Raw genomic sequence first — 21,876 nt, 5'->3', positions numbered from 1 at the left:
TGACGTTTAGTTACTCATTCTGAATGGTCAAGGTAAGGGTTAAGGGTTGGAATAGGGTTAAACCATTAAGTTTAGTCACTCATTCTGAATGGTTAAGGTAAGGGTTAAGGGTTAAGGTTTTAGATAGGGTTAAAACATGACGTTTAGTCACTCATTCTGAATGGTTAAGGTAAAGGTTAAGGGTTGGGGTAGGGTTAAAACCCCACGACTGGGATCGAACACGCAACCTTCTGATCCAGAATCATGTGATTACGCTCATCCACCGCCCACGTCTACAACCCAAGTCTGTTTGATGGCAATAGCGCTCACTGTTACCCCTAGTGACCGGTTTTGAAGCTGATTACCGACGTCCTCAGGACATGGCTAAACTTCCATTTTTGACGTCAATCTTGAATGACCTGGCTGGAAAATAAGCAGGGCCAATTGCCTGGAAGGAGGAGGTATTTATTGTCATTGGAGCTGGCAAAAACATGAACTGTCTCTCTCTGTGCCTCTCCCTTCGATGACATGTCTGTTTGCTTAGCTGCATTAGGAGATTAGCTGTACATTCTTTCTTTTACTTTAAAGTGGTACAACACTACATGTTTGTGACGTTGCTGTCATGTGATAATTGCGGGGTGCTTGATGGGGAAGTTGTCAGTGTGTCGGTCTATTCATTTACATTTTAGTCATATTTCAGACATTCTTATCCAGAGCGACTTACAGTATTGTCATTACTGTAAACTTGAGCTATAGCTGTATTGTGTGTGTGTGTGTCTCCGTGTGTCTCCGTGGTGTGTGTGTGTGTGTGTGTGTGTGTGTGTGTGTGTGTGTGTGTGTGTGTGTGTGTGTGTGTGTGTGTGTGTGTGTGTGTGTGTGTGTGTGTGTGTGTGTGTGTGTTTGGACAGGTACAGTCTCTCTGTGTGTGCACTGATAGATATGTTTTTTGTTCATTATGACACTACAGTACAGTACATCACCGGGGCCAAGCTTCCTGCCATCCAGGACCTCTATAGCAGGTGGTGTCAGAGGAAGGTCCAAATTTTTTTTAAATAACTCCAGTCACCCAAGTCATAGACTGTTCTCTCTGATACCACACAGCAAGCGGTACTGGAGAGCCCAGTCCAGTTCCAAAAGACTCCTTAACAGATTCTACCCCCAAGCCATAAGACTGATGAACAATTACTCAAATGGCCACCTGGACTATTTAAAAAAAATTCAAATGTACGCCTCCCTTAACTCTATTTCTTGAACTGCATTGTTGGTTAAGGGCTTGTAAGTAAGCATTTCACAGTAAGGTTTACACCTGTTGTATTCAGCGCATGTGACAAGTAAAATTTGATTTGACTAAGTGGTCTTGTGAAAACCAAAGGCAACTCTTAGGCTGCCTTTAAACAGGCAGCCCAATTCAGATCTTTTTTCTTTCATTATTGACCAATCACATCAGCTCTGAAAAAGATCCGATGTGAGAAGATCTGATGTGATTGGTCAAAAGACCAATTAGTGGAAAAAATATCAGAATTGCCTGTGTGAACGCAGCCTTAGAGTAAATTCTACATCTTGGCCAATCGCGGCTGTCATGCTATAATGTGATTGGCTAATATCCAATAGGAGACACTTCCACCAGCAGCTCCCATTGGTCAAGTAGGACACCACCTAAATTCAATACACAGGCCTTTAAGTCCCCTTAGATGACATCACTGTCTTGAGTTATCTGCATGTTCCATAGCTACTTATTTCCATGAAAAATACCCTGTGGCCTTTATAGTACTGTATGTCTGTATCCAGTGTTGTGCAGGACATGTAATTGTGGCACGGAAAACACCCTTTTAATTGCCTTAGAAGGGATTAATTAAGTGATATTGAATTAAATACAACAGCACAGTCTCCCTCACATCTCACGTAACAGTGTATGGCCGTGGGCACACAGGTAGTCATGTTTACACTACAAATAATATAACCTCCTAAGGCTGGCTAAGACTGACCTGCAAGCTCCTCATTCACACCTCCACAGACAGACTTACCCAGACAAAGTGCACTTGTCAAGGCATTAAGCGGCCAAACACAGATAGGCAGACACACACAAACACACACACAATAGCTTACTCAGAAGGTCAGACACACAAATACACACGCGCACACAAACCTAAACCAAATGCCAGCCTCTCTGGGTTTTCCAGTTATTCCATGGCGTAATACCCTACAGACGTTCCAGCATGAACTGAGGCCTACTCACCAGATCCAGGAATGCCTCCTGAAGGGGAAGTTGTTCACGTGCATCATTTTCTTCTCCCGTCCCGCCTGAGAGCGACCCGCCTTCATTTAAGCTAGAGGTGTGTGCTCGTTTTGCTACAGTATTTGTCACTCACAGGTTAAAATAAAAGACTAGAATCCCACAAACATGGTCTCTCACCATTTGGTTCTCTCCCCTCTTTTTCATGTTTTTGAAAGTCAAATTCGATGGCTTCTCAATGTGAAGCAGGGTTTCGATTTGGCTGGGGAGGGTGACATTTGTCCAAATGATATTTGGTGAACTGGTTTATGCCGGGGGTTAGAACTACCCCACTGGGCAACAACTGGCTGAATCAACGTTGTTTCCACATTATTTCAACCCCAAAAATATATGTGATGACGTTGAATTAACATGGAAAACTCACTGGATGAGAGTCATCACCGTAAGGGCTTTTCTTCACCTTTAACCTTAATCCATTGTCATGGTGATATTTTTTTGTTGATTTCATGTTGAATTTACAATAATTGACAACTCAGCCAAATGTAAATAAAAACTACACGTTGAACTGACGTCTGTGCCCAGTGGCACAACACCATGGTAAATATTTGTCCAGGGTTCAGTGGTTAAGGCGAATGTGTCAATACTCAGGCATGTAAGGATCTTTCAATACCCTCCTGAAAAACAAACTCCACAGAAAAGTCTACCAGAAACCAGTCAAGTCAGGAAATCCCCTGTCTCTCTCTTTAACTGTTAGAAGGATATTCTGCAATAGAAAAACAAAAGGAGAACATCTGTCTCTCCTTTTCCTGGGAAGACTTCCAACTAGGACATCAAACTCATTCCGGCACATTGCCGTGGTCTTCATCGTGAACGTCTCATCACTGGATTCCCACCAGAGAATTCTACCTCTCCTCTCTCTCTCAGTCGCTATCTCTTCCTCAATCACTTCATCCCTCTCATCCACCCAAGGAAATGAACACTTTTTGAGGCATTATCTGATTGGAGGAACAACGTTCCTTTTCCTCCAAGTGAAAGGTGAGGATTCCGCTCTAACCCTAAATCCACGGGTCATTTTCCACGTTGGTGCCATGTCAAGAAAACTGCAGGTCAGCTTTTCTCTTCCTGGTTGATCACAACCTCCTGTGATGTCAATGATCCGTGGAGGCCCAGGGATGGTAGCTAACTGCTCATGGTCAGCCAGGGGTCATAGCTAACTGCTCATGTTATTGATCCTCTTAGCGTCAACAGCTTGATTAATGTTCTCTCGCTCCCTGATGGATGGGTGGACCGAACGGGTGGAGAGAAAAACCCGACCAGTCAGACGGATAGAGTTGCTAGGGAGAGCTGCGCTTCTCTCCAAAAATATCTAAACCACATTCTTCCTGCAATGGATATTTTCAATGTGTACAGTAAAGCTGTCAGGCAAGTTAATGTACACCCAATCCCGGTTCAAGCCACAAAGGCAGTATGAACATACAAAAAAACTAGCAAATGGCAAGTGATCAGGAGTGAACTTTCAGTATCTTCGTTTTTGTATTGCAGCCTGGCTGATGGTGGTAGAGGTATATCATGTCTAGGTAAGATACCTCCATGGTGGTGGTGGTAGAGGTATGCCAGGTGTCATCTGAAGAAACTGTGCCTGGTCTGTGATGTCCTGTTGGTTCTCTGGACTGGCTTTCCTTCCCTGGTCATACGGCCAGACCTAGAACCAGCCCGGGGGAGTTGTATGTCTAGCAACACCCAGGAGGAGAGCCCACGCGGGGGGACACCGAGCAAGAGAGACCCACTCTATGCCTGGTAGTATGTGCAGGATAAACACACACACACAGGGACTGATGCACACACTGACTCTCACACAGATGCAGGACACACTCAGACACATATACAGACACAGCACACGTTGTCTCACAACACACACAAACAACACCCCACACAAAACACACGCCTCTCCTGCACAAAACAACTCTCTTTCTCTCTCTCTCTCTGTAAGACTCCACAATCCAGCTGTATGTCAGGTCCTCTTAATCCATAGCAGGATGCCTGTCTGTCTTTGTCTGGGCCCAGAGAATCTCTCTCTCTCTCTCTCTCTCTCTCTCTCCCTCTCTCGATCTCTCGCTGCGCTGCAGAGCCGGCTCCCGTCTGCAGCAGAGTGACTGTGAGTGTGAGACTGAGGGAGTGTGTGTCTGAATGTTGGTGGAATCGTCAGTCAGAGGGGGCCTCTTTAGGGGAGATCCCTACAGGCAGCTTTTCAGGTGTCTGAGAGAGGCTATTTGGAATGACAGCTGATTAGACTGGCTGCTGTTGGTGTGTTTCAACTGACTTGTTTAATCTGTTTAAATATCTATACATGTTAGTTAGTCTTGTATATAATACATGGTTGAATATCACTTATCTGATGAAATTATCAACTAACTGGTATTCAACCAGGTATTAAGTATAAATCTAACTAACAGGTCCACTTTTAAAAAAAAGTTTATATCTAGAACCTAAAAGGGTTCTTTGGCTGTCCCAATATGAGAACCCTTTGAAGAACCCTTTTTGGTTGCAGGTAGAACCCTTTTGGTTCCATGTAAAACCTACATGGAACCCAAAAGGGTTCTTCTACCTAGAACAAAAAGGGTTCTACCTGGAACCAAAAAGGGTTCTCCTATAGGGACAGCCAAAGAACCCTTTTGGAACCATTTGTTTCTGAGTGTATACATATTCAACTAAGCTAAAGACAGATAAATAAAGCACAAATAACGGAGATGTTTAAACCTATTTAAAACAACCAAACGTCATAAAAACTAGAGGAATTTAAATTTACATGATTGATATAAAACCGAATAATATACGACTGTCCGTTTAAAAATGTTGAAATGTTCAAGAGTCCAGCCCTTCTTCCAAAACAAATTAGCATTCTTCCATCGAGTTAACATCTCTTCACATTCCAATCTCTTATCGTCCATTATGCATTTCCATTATTAAATTTGCCTCTCCCTCCATCATCTCCTTTACTGTCAGGAATGCACCTCTAGTTATATCTCTCTATCTCTCTATTTACTATAGTCTGAACTGAACCTCGCTTGGTCCTTTTGCAGCGACACCCCAGGATGACCCTGGTGGTGCCCCAACCATGCTTTGTTCATGCCATTTTAGGACAGGGAGGAAATAGTAAACAGGCAACTTTGCAGTGATGCCTGTCTTAAGGAATTACCCATGATGCAGACATGATGCAGACAAGTTAGAGCATGTTTCAAGGTAAAGCCTGAAATGTATCATGAAAAGTTATCCAGTCTCAATGTGGATGGATAAATATCTGTCTGAATATGATCTATGAAGGCTTCTTTCAGAGCACACGGCCATATAATGTCAGTGAGAGTGGGTTAAGCGATCAAGTAGTGTGTTTTTTTCCATAGAACAACAACAGACTTTCATCATGGCAGTGTGTGATTTATAAATTGTCGCGTGACATAAAAGCCTAGGTCATAAAAAAGGTATCCACCTTCAAAAAAGGCAGTTTCGGTTTATGGGGGAAAATATGAGAGGGGCACAGACACACAAATCCTTTGGCCACAGAGTACAGACAGTTTGGCGTTGGCACAAGATACTGTATGCCCAGGCCCGAATTGCGTCGGGCAAAGCACTGAGATCGAAATTGCAACCACAGCAACAGCTGCGTCTTATGCTGTGTTTTTGAATTGCTACAGTACGTGGTCTTTTTATACGGATTGACTCATTTTATGTCCCACAGAGCACCTTTAACTACAGACCCTGGACCATCAAAAGTACAGCATAGTGTAGACATGATTATTTAGGCGTCTTCAGAGGATTGCAGCACGAGCTACAGGGTTTCAACACATTGATTAGACATGGCAATCCGCTTCCTTTCAAGATTTTACGCGTCATTGCCATTTCACTGGAACAGATATTCACAGCGGAACACAGAGATGGTTTCGCCTCAATGCTGGCTTTTTTTTTCTTTTTTTCTGAGGCTGTGGTGATGTCACATGCTCGTTTAATTTCCCTCCTCCGTCTCCTCTAGGGCTACAGATCGGGAGGGACTTTTCCAGCCCTGACCTAACGTCCATAGCTACTTCAGATGACCGTGTGCCCTAGCTGTGTTAAGACACCAACGCTCAATGTCTGTTAGTGGACTGTCTTTACAGCGATAGAGCAATCATGTTGTTAAACCATGGAGAATATTCTGATAACATTCGGAAGGGTGTGGTTCCTTAGCCATCTGTTCAACAGGCTAGGATAATAAACTTATACATTTGTGTGTAAGCAAATGCTTCTTAATGCTTGGTTGAATTTGTTAATAATGGGAGTGTCAAAGCTGATGATAAAATGAGAGGTTGGACAGCTTTCAGTGTGTGTGTGTGTGTATGTATGTAGGTGTGTGTGTGTGTGTGTGTGTGTGTGTGTGTGTGTGTGTGTGTGTGTGTGTGTGTGTGTGTGTGTGTGTGTGTGTGTGTGTGTGTGTGTGTGTGTGTGTGTGTGTGTGTGTGTGTGTGAGTTCATTTAAATAGGTGTATCTGTGTGCGTACGAGTTCAGTTTAAGTGTGCATGCAAGTGAATGTGTCAGTGTGTGTGTGTATGTGTTCTTGTGCCATATTCAATCATCAGAACTAGGGCTGGGGATATTCTATGCCTCCTCCTGTGCTTTATGCATTAGCCTGCATGCCTAACATAACAGCTCCTGTCTGGACAGAGGAGAAGAACACAGAGCATTGAGTAGCCTAGCCAGAGCAGGAACCGGTTTTAACCAAACCTACCCCATCAGTCCCCAGGCAACACCAAACATACACACACACACCATCCGACTCTCACCCTGTTCCCACACTCTCCGGTGAGGCCACATGTATTTAGTTTGATTCCAGAATGTTCGCAATGCTTCCCTGAATCTCAGTCAGCATCCCAAATGTTACCAAGAGGTCCCTGTCCCGCCTGGTGTAACAGAGTAGGTCCCGTCCCTGTCCCGCCTGGTGTAACAGTGCTCTACTTTTGACCAGTCCCTTTTGCATGCAACCAGAGTCCCTGGAGACAAGGCTGGCAGCTATATCTCTACAGGGAGAGGTGGTCTTGCCAACACAGTAGCAGCAGTTGGCTTTGGTGTAACAAAGTAGGTCCTGTCCCTGTCCCGCCTGGTGTAACAGAGTAGGTCCCGTCCCTGTCCCGCCTGGTGTAACAGAGTAGGTCCCGTCCCTGTCCCGCCTGGTGTAACAGAGTAGGTCCCGTCCCTGTCCCACCTAGTGTAACAAAGTAGGTCCTGTCCCTGTCCCGCCTAGTGTAACAGAGTAGGTCCAGTCCCTGTCCCGCATGGTGTAACAGAGAAGGTCCTGTCCGTGTCCCACCTGGTGTAACAGAGTAGGTCCCTTCCCTGTCCCGCTTGGTGTAACAGAGTAGGTCCCTTCCCTGTCCCGCTTGGTGTAACAGAGTAGGTCCCTTCCCTGTCCCGCTTGGTGTAACAGAGTAGGTCCCTTCCCTGTTCCGCTTGGAGTAACAGAGTACGTTCTGGTCCTGTCCCGCCTGGTGTAACAGAATAGGTCCAGATCCTGTCCCGTCTGGTGTAACAGAGTAGGTCCCGTCCCTGTTCCGCCTGATGTAACAAAGTAGGTCCTGTCCCTGTCCCGCCTAGTGTAACAGAGTATGTCCAGTCCCTGTCCCGCATGGTGTAACAGAGAAGGTCCTGTCCGTGTCCCGCCTGGTGTACCAGAGTAGGTCCTTTCCCTGTCCCGCCTGGTGTTACAGAGTAGGTCCTGTCCCTGTCCCGCCTGGTGTAACAGAGTAGGTCCTGTCCCTGTCCCGCCTGGGGTAACGGAGTAGGTCCTGTCACTGTCCCACCTGGTGCAACAGAGTAGGTCCCATCCCTGTTCCGCCTGGTGTACCAGAGTAGGTCCTTTCCCTGTCCCGCCTGGTGTTACAGAGTAGGTCCTGTCCCTGTCCCGCCTAGTGTAACAGAGTATGTCCAGTCCCTGTCCCGCATGGTGTAACAGAGAAGGTCCTGTCACTGTCCCACCTGGTGCAACAGAGTAGGTCCCATCCCTGTTCCGCCTGATGTAACAAAGTAGGTCCTGTCCCTGTCCCGCCTAGTGTAACAGAGTATGTCCAGTCCCTGTCCCGCATGGTGTAACAGAGAAGGTCCTGTCCGTGTCCCGCCTGGTGTACCAGAGTAGGTCCTTTCCCTGTCCCGCCTGGTGTTACAGAGTAGGTCCTGTCCCTGTCCCGCCTGGTGTAACAGAGTAGGTCCTGTCCCTGTCCCGCCTGGGGTAACGGAGTAGGTCCTCTCCCTTTCCCGCCTTGTATAACAGAGTAGGTCCCGTCCCTGTCCTGCCTGGTATAACAGAGTAGGTCCTGTCCCTGTCCTGCCTGGTGTAACAGAGTAGGTCCTCTCCCTTTCCTGCCTGGTATAACAGAGTAGGTCCCGTCCCTGTCCTGCCTGGTGCAACAGAGGAGGTCCCATCCCTGTCCCGCCTGGTGTAACAGAGTAGGTCCTCTCCCTTTCCTGCCTGGTATAACAGAGTAGGTCCCGTCTCTGTCCTGCCTGGTGCAACGGAGTAGGTCCCATCCCTGTCCCGCCTGGTGTAACAGAGTAGGTCCTGACCCTGTCCCGCCTGGTGTAACATAATAGGTCCTGTTCGTGTCCCGCTTGGTGTAACAGAGTAGGTCCCTTCCCTGTCCCGCCTGGTGTAACAGAGTCGGTCCCTTCCCTGTCCCGCCTAGTGTAACAGAGTAGGCCCCTGTCCCGCCTGGTGTAATGGAGTAGGTCCTCTCCCTTTCCTGCCTGGTATAACAGAGTAGGTCCCGTCCCTGTCCTGCCTGGTGCAACGGAGTAGGTCCCATCCCTGTCCCGCCTGGTGTAACAGAGTAGGTCCCTTCCCTGTCCCGCCTGGTGTAACAGAGTAGGTCCCTTCCCTGTTCCGCCTAGTGTAACAGAGTAGGTCCCTGTCCCGCCTGGTGAAACAGAGTAGGTCCTCTCCCTTTCCCGCCTGGTATAACAGAGTAGGTCCTCTCCCTTTCCTGCCTGGTGTAACAGAGTAGGTCCCTTCACTGTCCCGCCTGGTGTAACAGAGTAGGTCAAACCTGTTGTAATAGAGTATGTCCCACTTGATGTAACAGAGTAGGTCCCACCTGATGTAACAGAGTAGGTCCCACCTGATGTAACAGAGTAGATCCCACATGGTGTAACAGAGTAGATCCCGCCTGGTGTAACAGAGTAGGTCCCGCCTGGTGTAACAGAGTAGACCCCACCTGGTGTAACAGAGTAGATCCCACCTGGTGTAACAGAGTAGATCCCACCTGGTGTAACAGAGTAGATCCCACCTGGTGTAACAGAGTAGACCCCACCTGGTGTAACAGAGTAGACCCCACCTGGTGTAACAGAGTAGATCCCACCTGGTGTAACAGAGTAGATCCCGCCTGGTGTAACAGAGTAGGTCCCGCCTGGTGTAACAGAGTAGGTATTGCACACACAAAAACAGACATGCTGGAGTCCCGAAGATTCACTGCAAGGTGTAGACTACAACTATTTACCATAATGAATAGCATAGACTAACACTGACAATTCCCCCAACAAGCACCCTGTCTCAAGTGAAAAACCTCCATGAAATATGACAGATACCTCACAAAGACGTAGTCTTGTACCGTTCTGCTGAGAAGAGAAGAATGTCAACTTAACACCTTTTTAACACGCTACTCTACTGCAACAGTAGTTTGTGGCTATGTCATATGTCAGGGTCATACTTTAACCTGTCAGGTTTCTTAGAATCTAAGCTAAGGGGCAGCAGGTAGCCTACTGGTTAGAGCATTGGGCCAGTAACTGAAAGGTTGCTGGATCAAATCCCCAAGGTAAAATTCTTTAAAGGAGGTAGAACAATGAATTGTCCAGTTACAGAATGAAGAGTTAACTACTGAAATGTGCAATTGTTTTTCCTTGTTCTGCTAAACTTGATTGATTGATATACATCCTTATCAAAGTGAAATGTCTTATGGTTACATTTTATTCAGCAATTACATCATGATGTACAATTGAGACTTCTGTGTTTCCTCAGACCGTTACACAGTGTGTGTGTGTGTGTGTGTGTGTGTGTGTGCGTGTGTGCGTGCGTGCGTGCATGTACGCAAGAGTGTATGCAGGCATCTGTACGTGCGTCGCTCCTTGGCCATTGACTCCTTGGCCATTGACTCCTTGGCCATTGCTCATTTTGGGTACCATCCAGCCTAGTTAAAGACATTGAACATAGACACGCCTTCTTAGGTTGCTGGATCGAATCCCCGAGCTGACAAGGTAAACATCTGTCGTTCTGCCCCTGAGCAAGGCAGTTAACCACCCACTGTCCCTGGGCGCCGAAGACGTGGATGAAGATTAAGGCAGCCGCACCACACCACTCTGATTCAGGTTGGGTTAAATGTGGAAGACAGATTTCAGTTGAATTCATTCAGCTGGACAACTGACGAGGTATCCCCCTTTTCCCTTCCCCCCTTAGATGCAGTGGACCACGGTTTATCCCAATTCCCCCTTCAGTCTCCACTTCACTCCCTCATCTTCCATCTATCTTCCCCTGCTCTGAGGTCTCCCAGACATGGTTGTGTGTATAAATAGCCCTGTTCTGTGCTTATGTAATGGTGCCGGGTCCTGTGGAAAGGCCAAGGGTGTCTGCAGAGGGAGCTTGTCAGATACACTTCGGGGACTGCAGGGTGAAATGGGAAGATTAAATGTCACGTGAGGCTGACTGTGGCATGAGGGGCCGCAGTACACACAATGCAAAAAATGATATGACTGTATCAGGATGCTTTATAATGTGGTCATATTCATGCAGAATATGTCATAGTCTACAGTGGCTTCGGAAAGAATTCAGACCCGTTGACTATTTCCACATTTTGTTTGGTTACAGCCTTATTCTAAAATTGATTATGTTTTTTTCCCTCATCAAACTACACACAGTACCCCCTAATGACAAAGCAAAAACAGTTTTTTAGATTCTTTGTTAATTAAAAAAAAATGTATATAATGAAATATCACGTTTACATAAGTATTCAGACCTTTTACTCAGTACTTTGGCAGCAATTACAGCCTCAAGACTTCTTGGGTATTTTTACATTTTTTATTTAACCTTTATTTAACAAGGCAAGTCAGTTAAGAACAAATTCTTATTTACAATGACAGCCTACTGGGCCAATTGTGTGCCGCCCTATGGGACACCCAATCAGAGCCGGTTGTGATACAGCCTGGTTTTGAACCAGGGTGTCTGTAGTGAAGCCTCTAGCACTGAGATGCAGTGCCTTAGACCACTGCGACACTCAGGAGCACATGACACTACAAGCTTGGCACACCTGTATTTGGATAGTTTATCCTATTCTTCTCTGCAGATGGTGTCAGGAAAACAACCTCTCACTCAACGTCAACTAAACAAAGGAGATGATCGTGGACTTCAGGAAACAGCAGAGGGAGCACCCCCCTATCCACATCGAAGGGACAGTAGTGGAGAAAGTGGAAAGTTTTTTCAGCGTACACATCACAGACCAACTGAAATGGTCCACCCACACAGACAGTGTTGTGAAGAAGGCACCAGGAGGCTGAAGAAATTTGGCTTGTTACACAAAACCCTGACAAACCTTTATAGATGTACAATCGAGAGCATCTTGCCGGGCTGTATCACAGCCTGGTACGGCATCTGTACCACCCTCGACCTCAAAGCTCTCCAGCGGGTGGTGCAGTCTGCACAACACATCACTAGGGGCAAACTACCTGCCCTCCATGACACCTACAGCACCCGATGTCACAAAAGGCCAAAAAGATCATCAAGGACAACAACCAACTGAGCCTGTTCACACCGCTACTCTCCAGAAGGCTTTGTCAGTACAGGTGCATCAAAGCTGGGACCAAGAGTCTGAAAAACAGCTGCTATCTCATGGCCATCAGACTTCTAAACAGCAATCACTAACTCAGAGAGGCTGCTGCCTACATTGAGACCCAATCACTGGCCACTTTTTAATAAACGGATCACAAGTCACTTTAATTAAACAATGCCACTTTAAATATTGCAACTTTGATAATGTTTACTGTATATATCTTACATTACTCATATCACATTGTTACGTTCCCCAGTTTCTGTGTTGTGGGTTTGTATGTGTTTGTGTGTATTTCAGGAAATGGCTTCCTGGATTCCCTCAAGCAGCTGATTGGTCGGCCCCATTGCAGATTGGAGCTGACCCCGCCCTCTCGTCAGGGGATACAGCTGTCTGCAATTACAGACTCCTTTTCCAGCTGTATAAAAGCCAGTGTTCCTTTGCTCAGAGAGAGAGAGAGTTGATGGTTATGTCCTGTGTTGGTTGTTGCTCAGAGAGAGCTTCTTTGATGGCCTGTGTTGGTTGTTGCTCAGAGAGAGTGTCTTTGATGGCCTGTGTTGGTTATTGCTCAGACAGGATTTTATAAAGTATTTTGTAACTGGTTCTGCTGAGGTATGTTTTTGTCACAAGGACTGTTTTTGATTATTTAAATGGATTACTTCCGTTAGTAATTATTCTGTTTTTGTTCCTGGGGGGGGGGGGCACTTTGGGAGTGCTTCGGTAAGAGGCCTGCGGGCATACATCTACCCGTAGTATGTACTCTGTCTATGCCCACTACGTAAGACCTGGGCGGACCACCCCCTGTATTTTGGTTAGTGCGCCAGGTGGTGTTAAGAATAGATAAGTAGTGAGTAGCTATGGTAGGAGAGGGGGCTCTAACTTGAACGTTCTTTGCTTTGGTTCCATCCAGCACCTTTTCCCCAAATTACCATGTGAAGGAATAAATGCCATGTTAATGTAAAATTCTGTCTCAGTCATCCTTACCCGCACCTACAGTCACATACCTCTTTCACTCCACGGGGAGTTGAGTGTAGCAGGGTGTTGCGTTCTCTCCTCCAAGAGGCATGAGTAACATAATGGGGACTCATCCGGGATCCATTAAACCTACCGGACCCCGCTGCTCTGAGCTCTCTGATTGGTGATTGAGGTGTGGTGGTAGGTTGTGAGTTTGGATGACTGGTTTAGTTTGTGTGTGTTAAGTAGGCTGCTGTGTCCAAAATGGCTGCCTCAGCAGTCTCCCAGTTTATTGGTGCGCCCTCTGTTGTTCGGTTGGTGGTTTTGCGCTGTAGCAGACCATTATGGACTCTTCGTCCCTGAGAAAGCCCTAAAGGCTGAGCTTTTGGTGCTAGTCAGGGAGGGTACATACTGTACTTTATACCATCTATTGCACCTTGCCTATGCTGCTCATCCATATACTTATATGTACATATTCTCAATCATGCCTTTAGATTTGTGTGTATTAGGTAGTTGTTGGGGAATTGTTAGATTACTTGTTAGATATTACTGCACTGTAGGAACTGGGAGCACAAGCATTTCGCTACACTCGCATTAACATCTGCTAACTGTGTGTGTGACCAATCAAATTTGATTGATCCTTATTTATATACGAATACATTTGCAAAAGTTTCTAAACAATTTTCGCTTTTTCATTATCTGGTATTGTGTGCAGATTGTGGGGGATTGTTTTTATTTAATCCATTTTAGAATAAGGCTGTAACATATCAAAATGTGGAAAAAGTCAAGGGGTCTGAATACTTTCCGAAGGCACTGTAGATAACTTAAAACAGAGCTGACTATTACATACTCTGCATGACATTAACAGCTGTTCTAGAAACAGTATACATTTCTATCTGAATGTTGGGTGATGTTGCATGGTCCTGAATAAACTGATAAATGGTTCTATGCCCAATAACCTGGCACACGTCTTCATATAAACTTGAGGGCCACCATTGGCCAACATACAGTCGCGGTAAGGTGTTACTTGACAGTCGTCTTGAGGTCTACCACTGCGCACCACTGACAATCATCCAAAATATAGGTACATGTAAAAGCTGTGCATACAGTGCTTCACCACATGCTCATGGCCAGTGGAATCATGAATAATAGAGTTGTCTACCACACATTAGCAGCGCCACATCAATCCCTCTGAGGGCCCGGAACACATGCCCTTAATCAATTGTTAACGCTAAGGAGAAGTAGTGACTTGCTAGCAACCCACACTGCATGCATTATGAATGGGCGAGGACAAGGTCCAGACCCTAGTGACATTTGACTTGCCTCTGTGGCTATGGGTGACAGTGGCTATGGCTACCGGTGACTGCGGCTATGGCTACCGGTGACTGCGGCTATGACTACTGGTGGCTATGACTACCGGTGGCTATGGGTGACTGTGGCTATGACTACTCTGACTCTGATTGTGTGAACAGGTGTCTTTTATACAGGTAACGAGTTCAAACAGGTGCAGTTAATACAGGTAATGAGTGGAGAACAGGAGGGCTTCTTAAAGAAAAACTAACAGGTCTGTGAGAGCCGGAATTCTTACTGGTTGGTAGGTGATCAAATACTTATGTCATGCAATAAAATGCAAATGAATTACTTAAAAATCATACAATGTGATTTTCTGCATTTTTGTTTTAGATTCCGTCTCTCACAGATGAAGTGTACCTATGATAAAAATTACAGACCTCTACATGCTTTGTAAGTAGGAAAACCTGCAAAATCGGCAGTGTATCAAATACTTGTTCTCCCCACTGTACTTGACTCTTATCCTTGTTCATTTCCTATCATATCATGTCTTACTAGTTAGGTGCTACTGACAAATACAACATGCTAACTGGAGACCTTTTGAAGACCATCTCTACCATTCTCCCCCTAAAATCATCTGATTATCTTCACTCAATCATCTCAGTCCCCCTTACCCTCGGGGAACCATAACACATCAGGAAAACGTCATGGATGACAGTTTCAGTGGACTTTTGATGTCATCAGCACCCGTCTTGCGTGCAAGCCCTGCAGGGGTGATATTGACTCACCAGTTGTTAATCTACATGTGAGTGACCTATATTAGGGTCACTTCACTTTGGGTCTCTACTGACACTCCAAGGGGACCTGGCCTACATTGCCCATTTGATTTCTTAACCCTTATTTTTACCATGTTTTTTTTTTTTTACAGCAACTACCCGGGGAAGAGAGGGGATTAATGAGCCTGTTGGAAGCTGGGGATGAAGCTGGGGATGATGGTGGCCATGATGATTGGGAATTTAGCCAGGACACCAGGGTTAACACAACTACTCTTAGAATAAGTGCCATGGGCGCTATAGTGACCTCGGAGAGTATGGACACCCGTTTTCACATCCCATCCTAAAGACGGCACCCTACATAGGGCAATATCCCTTTCCCTGCCCTGGGGCATTGAGATCTCCTAAGACCAGAGAGAAGAGTGCTCCCTACTGGCCCTCCAACACAAATTCCAGCAGCATCTGGTCTCCCATTCAAGGACCGACCAACACAACACAGCTTCAGAGGCAAGCCAGCAGTGGGATGCAAGGTGGTTGGCTGCTGGCTATTTTAGGACACCCTCAGCCTCACAGCCCAATCGTTTCCTGTGTGGGCAATTGCATCAGAATTATCCAGTCAATTGTTATGGTAGAAGGATTGGTTAGAGGCTGGAGCGTCTGTAGTAGACAAGACAGATTAAAAGATACATCATCGTGGCCAAGGGAGGTCTAGTGGTCTTAGCCGCTGCTTCTGGAACACATTCATCCTGCCCACTGCTATTTTAGCAACTCTACCTTTTTCCCCCTCTATCTATCCTACCCAATATACAGCACATATTACAAACTGGGTGGTTCCAGCCCTGAATGCTGATTGGCTGAAAGCTGTGGTAAATCAGACTGTATACCATGGGTATGACAAAACATACATTTTTACTGCTCTAATTACATTGGTAACCAGTTTATAATAGCAATAAGGCACCCCAGGGGTTTGTGATATATGGCCAATATACGACGGCTAAGGACTGTGTCCTAAGAAAAGCCCTTAGCTGTGGTATATTAGCCATATACCACACCCCCTCGAGCATTATTGCTTAATTAGAGGACTGGGACTGGAGTAAAAAAATGAAACATCAACAAAAAACAGATCCACTTTCAGTTTAGTTGCAGTGTCTACTCAATGCGCTATCCATTCAATTTGGACTGACAAGCTTTGAGGGCAATAACATAATAACTAGCCAAAAACAAACAATCTGTGAGAACAGTATGAATGTCTTGCTCTGAGAGCTACACTATAACAACAACATGGTTTGTTAGCGTCAAGAGAGACTGGTTTAGAACCCAGCAGACAGAACCGTTTCAGCCTTAGACGGCTATCAAATTTCCCCAATGGCACACAATGGCAGACATATTTATTATGCTAGAAAACTTCCCCCAAAATCCGACTCCCAGAATCCTCATGGGAGGAGCCAGAGCCGTGCCAAGTATCCAATCAACAAAGCCGTCTGGATTCCACACTACATGGCGTCAGTGGGAAAGAGACAGATGACCAAAGTGACACTGGGAGCTGAGGCCCAAATCTCTTCAACAGCTTCCTTTCCTCATCACTTGTTCATCTATTCCCACTCATCTGCAGTAGATAAATATGTTAAAGTAATACAGTAGAGACCCATCCATTCATCTCATCTATCGGTGGGTATGGGGATACAGAACGAGGTAAAAGGAGATAAGGCCATGTTAGAGAATTGGACCACAACACAAGTGAGTCGTTCATTTCAAGCCAGTACTTATTGACTGCTAAAACTATACACGGTGATCTTTTGAGAGGAATCAGTTGCCGTAATCATATAGGTAAAGAGTGGAACAATATCAGTATGTTGATAACAGTTTTTAATCTCAAGAGGAGCTGATATGAACTATCACAATCGAACTGGAAAAAATATATAGGTACAACGCTTAGAATGACTACAACGTTGGTAGCTTCCATTATGACATCGCAAGAAGCTATAATATCTCATTTCAGAACTTTTCCCATAAGCAATCAGGCCCGAAATTGTAATGATCTCCAATGACGGAAATGTTCCAATGAGCAGTTTTGGTACAGTAGACTGCAAATCAATAGCTCCCGTGGGTACATTTCATGATCAGATGATGATGTTGCTCTAATGATGTTCAAACTCAATAGCCTTAAGTAAGTTATTTGTTCCATATATTTGATTTTGTTCCCCTGTAAGACCCTGGGACGAACTGGAAGAGGTTAGGGTTTGGCTAAACATTACACCTCCAACGCCAAACTAAAGTACAAAAAACCTTAAGAAAACATGCGCACACACATACACACACATACACACACATACACACACACACTTTAACAATAATAACAGAACTAAAACATGTAAAGCTGTTTCTTTCCACTTTACAGCACTATACTCTTTAATGCTCAGACTAAAATAAATCAGGTTCACTGTTTTACAATGCATTCAAAATAAATCAACCATTGCATTACAATGCATTTAAAATAATTCAGCCTTCACTGTATTACAAAGCTACTAAAATAACCTTCACTGTATTAAAAAGCTACTAAAATAACCTTCACTGTATTACAAAGCTACTAAAATAACCTTCACTGCTTTACAATGCTACTAAAATAAATGAACCTTCACTGTTTTACAACACTAACAAAATGAATCAACCTTCACTGTTTTACAACACTAACAAAATGAATCAACCTTCACTGTTTTACAACACTAACAAAATGAATCAACCTTCACTGTTTTACAACACTAACAAAATGAATCAACCTTCACTGTTTTACAACACTAACAAAATGAATCAACCTTCACTGTTTTACAACACTAACAAAATGAATCAACCTTCACTGTTTTACAAGGTAACCTTTTCCAGCATGTGCTTCCTTAGAGCAATGTTTCCTAAGCATGGTCCTTCAGTACCCTAACCCTGGTCCTTCAGTACCCCAACAGTACCCCAACAGTACCCCAACCCTGCTCCTCCAGTACCCCCAACAGTATACCAACCCTGGTCCTTCAGTACCCCAACAGTACCCCAACAGTACCCCAACAGTACCCCAACCCTGCTCCTCCAGTACCCCCAACAGTATACCAACCCTGGTCCTTCAGTACCCCAACAGTACCCCAACAGTACCCCAACAGTACCCCAACCCTGCTCCTCCAGTACCCCCAACAGTATACCAACCCTGGTCCTCCAGTACCCCCAACAGTATACCAACCCTGGTCCTCCAGTACCCCCAACAGTACTGGAGGACCAGGGTTGGTGTACTGTTGGGGGTACTGGAGGACCAGGGTTGGTGTACTGTTGGGGGTACTGGAGGACCAGGATTGGTGTACTGTTGGTAGTGCTGGAGGACCAGGGTTGGTGTACTGTTGGTAGTGCTGGAGGACCAGGGTTGGTGTACTGTTGGGGGTACTGGAGGACCAGGGTTGGTGTACTGTTTGGGGGTACTGGAGGACCATGGTTGGTGTACTGTTTGGGGGTACTGGAGGACCAGGGTTGGTGTACTGTTGGGGGTACTGGAGGACCAGGGTTGGTGTCCTGTTTGGGGGTACTGGAGGACCAGGGTTGGTGTACTGTTTGGGGTACTGGAGGACCAGGGTTGGGGTACTGTTGGTAGTGCTGGAGGACCAGGGTTGGTGTACTGTTGGGGGTACTGGAGGACCAGGGTTGGTGTACTGTTGGGGGTACTGGAGGACCAGGGTTGGTATACTGTTGGGGGTACTGGAGGACCAGGATTGGTGTACTGTTGGGGGTACTGGAGGACCAGGGTTGGTGTACTGTTGGGGGTACTGGAGGACCAGGGTTGGTGTACTGTTGGTAGTACTGGAGGACCAGGGTTGGGAAACACTGACTTAGAGTTTAGAGCAGGAGTTGTTTTTCTTAAGGCCAAAAGAGGTGACAGCACATCTGGCAGTATTGATATGGATTGGAGAGTGACGTTACATAGAGCAAGGCCCCTGTGGTATATGGTGCAGTAGTGCATGCCGACTCCCTCTATCTACCATCTCTGGTGTGGGAGTTTAGCGTTGCATCATTTATACACAGAGAAGATAATTAAGTTGACACACACACACATATGTACGGGCAGACACACGCGCAAATGCACTGACAATAATACACAAATACACACGAGCACACAAACACACGCACACACACAAACACAGACACACACACAGGAAGTCCCTGCTCAGCCCACATGAATCATTCAGCTCTGCTCTCTGTCCCACTGTCCAGTCACTGAAAACACACTGGACCATTCCAGTGTTATTTAGTGTCTCTTATAGCGCTGGTTTAGAAAATGAGACATCTACTCTCCCACTGAGGGGGTTTATCAGGGCCATTCACTTCATGTCCCTCTGGTTAGAGCCATCTCTCACTGAGGGACTTTATCAGGGCCATTCACTTCATGTCCCTCTGGTTAGAGCCATCTCTCACTGAGGGGCTTTATCAGGGCCATTCACTTCATGTCCCTCTGGTTAGAGCCATCTCTCACTGAGGGACTTTATCAGGGCCATTCACTTCATGTCCCTCTGGTTAGAGCACCATAAGAGAGACACCTGGAAAGAAGACAGTGACAGATATGGGGTGGCAGGTAGCCTAGTGGTTAGAGCATTGGACTAGTAACCGGAAGGTTGCTAGATTGAATCCCTGAGCTGACAAGGTAAAAATCTGTTGAGATGCCCCTGAACAAGGCAATTAACCCACTGTTCCTAGGCCGTCATTGCAAATAAGAATTTGTTCTTAACTGACTTGCCTAGTTAAAAAATAAAAATATATATACAGTGGGGCAAAACAGTATTTAGTCAGCCACCAATTGTGCAAGTTCTCCCACTTAAAAAGATGAGAGAGGCCTGTAATTTTCATCATAGGTACACTTCAACTATGACAGACAAAATGAGAAAAAAAATCCTGAAAATCACATTGTAGGATTTTTAATGAATTTATTTGCAAATGATGGTGGAAAATAAGTATTGGGAGAACTTGCACAATTGGTGGCTGACTAAATACTTTTTTGCCCCACTGTATATAGAAACAGGAGAACTAACCCTGAACGTTCACCCTAGGAACTAACCCTTTCCCCAGAGGAACTAACACTAACCCCTCACCCTAGGAACTAACCCTAGCCCCTAACCCTTTGCCCTAGGAACTAACTCTAACCCTATCCCCTAGGAACTAATCCTTCGCCCTAGGAACTAACCCTTCACCCTAGGAGCTAACCCTTCGCCCTAGGAACGAACACTAACCCTCGCCCTAGGAACTAACCCTAACCCTTCACCCTAGGAACTAACCTTTCGCCCTAGGAACGAATACTAATCCTCGCCCTAGGAACTAACCCTAGCCCCTAACCCTTTGCCCTAGGGACTAACTCTAACCCTATCATCTAGGAACTAACTCTAACCCTATCCCCTAGGAACTAACCCTTCGCCCTAGGAACTAACCCTTCACCCTAGGAATGAACCCTAACCCTTCGCCCTAGGAACTAACCCTAACCCTTCGCCCTAGGAACTAACCCTAACCCCTCGCCCTAGGAACTAACCCTAACCCCTAGGAACTAACCTTAACCCTTCCCCCTAGGAACTAACCCTTGCCCTAGGAACTAACCTTAACCCTTCCCGCAAGGAACCAACCCTTCCCTGTAGGAACTAACCCTAGGAACTAACCCTTCGCTGTAGGAACTAACCCTAGGAACTAACCCTTCACTCTAGGAGCTAACCCTTCGCCCTAGGAACGAACACTAACCCTCGCCCTAGGAACTAACCCTAACCCTTCACCCTAGGAACTAACCTTTCGCCCTAGGAACGAATACTAATCCTCGCCCTAGGAACTAACCCTAGCCCCTAACCCTTTGCCCTAACCCCTCGCCCTAGGAACTAACCCTAACCCCTAGGAACTAACCTTAACCCTTCCTCCTAGGAACTAACACTAACTCTTTGCCCTAGGATCTAACCTTAACCCTTCCCCCTAGGAACTAACCCTTGCCCTAGGAACTAACCTTAACCCTTCCCGCAAGGAACCAACTCTTCCCTGTAGGAACTAACCCTAGGAACTAACCCTTCGCTGTAGGAACTAACCCTAGGAAATAACCCTTCGCTGTAGGAACTAACCCTTCGCTGTATGAACTAACCCTAGGAACTAACCTTTTGCTGTAGGAACTAACACAAGGAACTAACCCTTCGCTGTAGGAACTAACCCTTCGCTGTAGGAACTAACCCTAGGAACTAACCCTTCGCTGTAGGAACTAACCCTAGGAACTAACCCTTCGCTGTAGGAACTAACCCTTCGCTGTAGGAACTAACCCTTCGCTGTAGGAACTAACCCTTCGCTGTAGGAACTAACCCTAGAAACTAACCCTTCGCTGTAGGAACTAACCCTAGGAACTAACCCTTCGCTGTAGGAACTAACCCTAGGAACTAACCCTTCGCTGTAGGAACTAACCCTAGGAACTAACCCTAGGAACTAACCCTAGGAACTAACCCTTCGCTGTAGGAACTAACCCTTTGCTGTAGGAACTAACCCTTCGCTGTAGGAACTAACCCTAGGAACTAACCCTTTGCTGTAGGAACTAACCCTAGGAACTAACCCTTCGCTGTAGGAACTAACCCTAGGAACTAACCCTAGGAACTAACCCTTCGCTGTAGGAACTAACCCTAGGAACTAACCCGTCGCTGTAGAAACGAATGCTTTCCTGTAGGAACTAACCCTTCGCTGTAGGAACTAACCCTTTGCTGTAGGAACTAACCCTTCGCTGTAGGAACTAACCCTAGGAACTAACCCTTCGCTGTAGGAACTAACCCTAGGAACTAACCC

The 21,876-nt window shown here is 45.9% G+C and overlaps 1 protein-coding gene and 1 long non-coding RNA gene across 8 annotated transcripts in view; one reads left to right on the top strand and one right to left on the bottom strand.

Moving 5' to 3' along the window:
- Positions 1-21,876, bottom strand: part of LOC110523188 (cAMP-specific 3',5'-cyclic phosphodiesterase 4D) — a 392,833-nt gene that overhangs the window by 155,770 nt on the left and 215,187 nt on the right. For 2 of the 7 annotated variants that reach the window (XM_036976776.1, XM_036976779.1), the window contains exon 1: positions 2,216-4,383. The exons of 4 other annotated variants lie outside the window; for them this stretch is intronic. In XM_036976776.1, the coding sequence (XP_036832671.1) occupies positions 2,216-2,301 (86 nt within the window). In that variant the 5' untranslated portion in view covers positions 2,302-4,383. Of the gene's footprint in view, positions 1-2,215; positions 4,384-21,876 lie in introns of those variants that run through there. One more of the 7 variants, XM_036976774.1, reaches the window with a different exon arrangement.
- On the top strand, positions 5,340-6,493 carry LOC118964560. The gene is made up of 2 exons (XR_005051637.1): positions 5,340-5,452; positions 6,237-6,493. It is a non-coding gene; the product is annotated as an uncharacterized LOC118964560 (long non-coding RNA).

This window comes from Oncorhynchus mykiss, chromosome 5 (assembly GCF_013265735.2).
Source record: "Oncorhynchus mykiss isolate Arlee chromosome 5, USDA_OmykA_1.1, whole genome shotgun sequence".
In the NCBI taxonomy this organism is placed as follows: Eukaryota; Metazoa; Chordata; class Actinopteri; order Salmoniformes; family Salmonidae; genus Oncorhynchus; species Oncorhynchus mykiss.
This window is presented reverse-complemented; position numbering and strand designations above follow the sequence as displayed.